At 27.7% G+C, this 5,932-nt stretch overlaps 1 protein-coding gene across 1 annotated transcript; it reads left to right on the top strand.

Annotated features, from left to right (window-relative positions):
* The first annotated feature begins 3,927 nt into the window (after positions 1-3,927).
* Positions 3,928-4,627, top strand: LOC131166673 (auxin-responsive protein IAA13-like). The gene is made up of 2 exons (XM_058125249.1): positions 3,928-4,187; positions 4,489-4,627. The coding sequence occupies exons 1-2, from the start codon at positions 3,928-3,930 to the stop codon at positions 4,625-4,627; spliced, it is 399 nt and encodes a 132-aa protein (XP_057981232.1).
* Positions 4,628-5,932: the final 1,305 nt, after the last annotated feature.

Here is a 5,932-nt window from a genome sequence, read left to right as displayed (position 1 = left end):
GCTTCACTGCATTGGACAATACTAAGAAAATGTTATTCAATAGCTGCTCTGATATTTTGAGTTTTTTTTTTCCCCCGAATTTAATATTATTTTAATTAAACTTATTTTAAAAATTCTATTTCCCAAATTGATGCTTAAAAAACGAAAAAAGCACTAGTCGATCTCGCATTTTTCAAACAAAAGTGTTTGGCCTTATAAAGTTTTTAAGCTTATCTTCTTATATCCTTGAGTTAAATAACAATTCTAAAAATAAATGATTAAAACAATAATCATTATAATAATAAATAATTAATATAAACATGTCCATCACTTTTCCTTCTCTTCCATAGATGTCTGTTTTTTTTTTTTATGTTAATAATTTTACTTTTGAGCTTATATCATATTTTAAAAAATTATTGTAAAAATGAGTACTTACGTGTGTGTGTGTGTGTGTGTGTGTATATATATATATATATATAAAAAATTGTATCAAAATTGATGATTCGTAATTTATGGGGAGGGAAATTGTAAAATTGAGGTATAAAGTTAATTTTTTTTTACGCACTAATAGTTAAAATATTAAGTATATGATCGAAAATTATTTAGGTTTGATGGATAGATTTGAATAGGGCGAGGACGTGAAAAATAAAAACAAAAAATGTTTGTGATTTATGAAATATTTATCTATTTTATAGATTTCAACCAAAATATTCCTTTTTTAAAGATTGAATCAATTATATAAAATTTACTACTTGCACTTAGAAGTTCCAAATTTGTCTCTTAAATTTAAAATTTATATATATGTAAATCTTATTAAAATAATATAAAAATTTATAACGTAGTTTTTCTAAATTCATACACGTTTAAATATTAGACTTGAGATTTATGTTCTCAAGAGTATATGAACACACACACACACACACACAATATATATATATATATATATATATATATATATTCTTTTTTTTTATAATTTAATTAGATGTATAAAATATAAAAAATGTTATTAGTGTTAAAAAAATAACATTCAATTTCCATCCTTCTTTCGTTATACAATAAAATGTCTAGTTTAGGAGTTATTTGGTATTAAAGAGCTACCAACTTTAACGGGCAAGTCCGCGTCAACATCTAACGAGTAGTTCAGAATGCTAAGTAAATTGAGTCTTTGATATGATATATTGTAACTTGTCAAGTATCAAATAGCTAGCAAGTAGTTTAGGATGTTAAAAAAAATAAAAATGCAAAGCATCATTTGTTTATTTGATTCAAATAAAAAAAAACAACAACAACAACAACAACACAAAAGCATTTGTTTAATCAAAATTTGTACTTTATTTATTTTCAGAGATATTAACCAAACACGTTTGTAGTTTTTAGATTTTAATTTTTTTTTTCATAATTTTTACTTTATTTCTTATCATTTTATTGTATAACGAAAGAATGAAGGAAATCGGATGTGTTATTCTTTTAGCGCTAATAACATTTTTTATATTTTATATCTAACTAAATTATAAAAAAATTATATATATATATATATATATATTCATATAACATAAATTTCAAGTCTAATATTTAAACATGTGTGAATTTAGAAAAACTACAATATAAATTTATATATTATTTTAATAATATTTACATATATATAAATTTTAAATTTAAGAGACAAATTTGGAACTTCTAAGTCAAAGTAGTAAATTTTATATAATTGATTAAATTTTTTTTAAAAAATGAATATTTTGGTTGAAATCTATAAAATAAAATAAAAATTATATTTCACAAATTGGAAACATTTTTTATTTTTCTAAGATTATTCTTCTTCAATTTTACATGTCTCAAAACCAATTCTACTTTTCACGTCCTCACCTTGTAACGCCCCGAACTCGAAACAAAGGTCCGGAGTGTTATACGAAATATATCTCCAATATATCTCACATGTATCTGATATCATAATACTTGACTCTACATTAATTACGCTGAAAAAATAACAGCATATCCTCAATAAAATATACGAAAGTTTCTATTCCTATGTACATCTCAAAACGTAACCCGACATCCAGTATTCACAAACATTCATATACATTTCTAAAAATATAAATATATTACAACCCAAAAACATAATCAAAGTTTATACCCTCTCCCTCTACAAAAATGTTACAACAGCGAGCTCTCTAAGCTCAATCCCGTATATTTTGATCTTATAATAATTTTCAATTATTATAAGTGCGCATGCATGGAAGTTGGGGAAGGGGTATGTGGATTGTTGCTGCCAGTAACTTTTATTTTGATGAGGATGGAAGTATCATCATCCATCCTTAACTCACATCCATATCCTATGTATATATATTATTTATTTATTATTATTATATATATCATTGTATTATTTATTTATTTAAATTAATTAATTAAAATTTAATTTAATTTTTTTAAGGATTTAAAAAAAAAATTTTTTTTACCCGAATCATGTATATATTTATACATTTTTTTGGGCTCATTACATTCTCTCCTCATAAAAATTCCATTTTCAAAATTTTGTTAAATATAACTCTAATTAAAATAAAATATTTAAAACGTAACAAAATAATAGGTTTAAAAAATATCCTAATATACCCATATATTGTACTAGTGTAAATTCCAATTGAGTCCAATATAATCTCTCTGCCCTCCAAAATGAGCGACAGGAGCTCAATTCATCTTAATTGCATGAATCAGTTTTATAGTTGGGCCGAATTTTGTATATTTAGAAAATCTGTTCGAAAGAAAGTTCTTATACCTACTTGTTTCGAGTATATGATTGGTCGTAAAATAATAAACTCAATAAAAATATATATATAAAAAAACCTTTGAGCCCAAGCTAGCTTAGAGTATTTTCCTGAATTAACTTTTTTTAAAAAAAATATATTAAAGAATACCCCTTTTTGGGAAATATTTCCCAGAATGACTCTAACGTAATCTAGCTACTCCAAGTAGCGAGATTTAAACAAATTTCACTACTCGGAGTAGCGAGATTTGTCACGTATCGACCTTAAGAAAATTTCGCTACTTGGAGTAGCGAGATTTGGTTGCCACGTGTCTTTGCGAGAATGGGTCTGACATTTAAATCTCGCTACTTGGAGTAGCGAGATTTTCTGTACACCAGGTTTTCGTTATTAATTAAATTATTTTCTGAATTATTTGAGTGAAGAATCAATTATTAATTTAAATTTTCACTTATAATAATTTATAGTTTGTAATTTAGTTAAAAGTATTTTTTTATCAAAAAAAATTAATATAATAGTCATGCACTATAAATATACACTAATTATATTTAATTAAATAGAAAAATATTTATATATTTTATTGAGTAGGAAATATTTAAATATTAACATGTTCCATTTGTTGCCACTATCTCTGGCACAGAGAACCGATGATTCATCAATTTATCATACTGTTCCTTTTGATGGAGTTAAGATTGTAATTTCCGCATTTCTGGCATTTCATATTTTGTGTTTGTTCCTTTATTATCCTCTCTCTCTCTCTCTCTCTCTCTCTCTCTCTCTCTCTCTCTCTCTCTCTCTCTCTCTGTTTTTGTTCTACCATTTTCCCTATAAATTCTAATGTCATTTTGATTTTGCTGATATGGGTGTTTCAATTTTCTTCTATTAAGGGTTACTTGTTTTTTTTTTTTTTAATTACTGAGAAAATTGGAATGATGAAGAGTAGAGAATAAAATGTTGATCATGAGGAAAACTAAAAGATTGGGATCTACCTCCATTAATTTGGATTGTTAAAGGATTGGGATCATGGTTGCCTCTATTATTTTCTCTTTCCATGTGTCAACTAATATATTATTCATTAGTCATTACTATAATTAATTTTGTTCCTTGGGAGCAGTCAGGTTGTGGGATGACCATCTATATGGCTTATAGGATGAACAACTTGCTTGGCTAACCAGGTAAGGAAACCACCTATATGGCTTGTAGGATGAACAACTTGGCTAACCAGGTAAAGACTCTGACCTCTAAAGAAGACGAGACATGCGAGGATGATAAATTGAAGCAAACTTCAAAGAAAAAAGTGTACAATGGTAGCAATAAGAACAATACTATTGCTATGGAAAAAGGACATCTTGGGTTTGTTAAGGTTAACATGGATGGATTGTCAATAGGGAGGAAAGTGGATCTAAATGCTTCTTCTATATATGAGACTTTAGTGCAAGCACGGGAGGACATGTTCGCTAATCCAACCACATGCATCACTTCCATTCATGAGTGTAATCTTTCTTTTTTATATTTTTTATAAGTAATGTATAATTTACTTATTTTCTATAAATTTTTCCTTAAATGTTTTGATGTGAAACTATTGTTAAATAATTGTTGCACCTCAATCTAACGACTAACTTTTAGAACCAAGTGGTTTAAGATGACATAAACATTTTGATAATCAAGGTCAAATTAGTAGGACTAGGACAGTAATGAGTTGTATAGATAATTCCTTTCTAGTTTTAAAATTTAATTATGATTGTATAACTAGGTTCGAGTGGAAATCAAGAAAGGCCACCAAGCTTTTAAATGGATCATCTGAATTTGTGCTCACTTATGAAGATAAGGAGGGGGACTTGATGCTCGTACGAGATGTTCCTTGGGAGTATGCACCTTTCATTTCATTCTAAATGATTATACTAGTGCAATATATGTATACTTATGTATATATGTTTTTGTGAATGAGTCTTTGTGTGTATATATGTACATATTTATGACTGATGTTTGTATATGCACTACTAAACCCTAAATGACATCCCATCAAATGACAAGACTAGCCTTGTGGAAGACTAGTTGGTCTATATCGAGCAACATTTTAAGGTGTAGGAGCAGTAGCTGTACTACTAGTAAAGTAATATTAAACATTTTGGACCATACTTTTAAGGCCTATTTCATTCAAGTTCCTAGGTACTTTGGACAGGCAGAGGCCTATGTCGTTGGAAAAGACAATATTGTCTTTGGAAATTTAGATGGTAAACATATGTTTGTTGGTTTGTATATAAGATGTTTCTCAACATAGTGAAGAGGCTTAGAATCATGAAGACATTAGAAGCTAATGGACTTGGTACCTAAGATTATTAATTATGAAGACATCGAAGTTTGGAAATGCCTAGATGATACGAAATTATATGTTAACTAAATTACTTAACACAATTATAAAAATCAAGAAAATGTCAAACGAATAGAGGAAAACACTTTAATACTATAAAAAAAATGAAGAATATATTTACAATTGTACTAATTACTCTGCAATTACGTTTATGACTCATGGAATGGAACTGCGGTAAAAGATAGTGGAACTAGCATTAAGGTTAGAAGCTAAGGTTTCAAAAAATCAATTTAGTTTTATACTTAGGAGCTCTATTACAAAAGTAATATATCTTCTAAGAAGATTGAGCATATAAAAATTCAATTCACCAGTTTCGTACACATTCAACCTATCAAAATACTAAAAAAAATTCAACAGAGTCCTCTTAAAAAATTGAGCATCCATCCAAGCACCTGTGCGAAGAAAACATTCTTCAAATACAATTGATACCAGTATGTTCACAATGTTACATTCATAAGTTTTGTATACATTCAACCTATCAAAATACTATAATAATTTTGGCAGAGTCTTGTTTACAAATTGAGCATATCCATCCATGCACCTGTGCAAAGAAAACATTCTTCAAATACAATTGATACCAGTATGTTCACAACGTTACATTCACAAGTTTCGTATACATTCAACCTATCAAAATACTATAATAATTTCGGCAGAGTCCTGTTTACAAATTGAGCATATCCATCCACGCACCAGTGCAAAGAAAACGTTCTTCAAATGAACAAATTAACATGCTTGCCACTTTACATATGGGTCCTTTATACATTCAAAATTAAGAACAAATACATTATGTACAAATGAAGTAATGAACAAATACATGATGTACAAA

The sequence above is a fragment of the Malania oleifera genome, chromosome 10 (assembly GCF_029873635.1).
Source record: "Malania oleifera isolate guangnan ecotype guangnan chromosome 10, ASM2987363v1, whole genome shotgun sequence".
Taxonomy (NCBI): domain Eukaryota; kingdom Viridiplantae; phylum Streptophyta; class Magnoliopsida; order Santalales; family Ximeniaceae; genus Malania; species Malania oleifera.
Note: the sequence above shows the minus strand (reverse complement) of the source record. Positions and strands in the feature narration are given on the sequence as shown.

What these genes read in the sequence shown, in the direction of transcription:
- LOC131166673 (XM_058125249.1), top strand. Translation starts at nt 3,928, where the DNA reads ATGGCTTGTAGGATGAACAACTTGGCTAACCAGGTAAAGACTCTGACC. An exon ending in GTGCAAGCACGGGAGGACAT is followed by an intron (nt 4,188 to 4,488) that starts GTTCGCTAATCC and finishes TTGTATAACTAG; the next exon opens with GTTCGAGTGGAAATCAAGAA.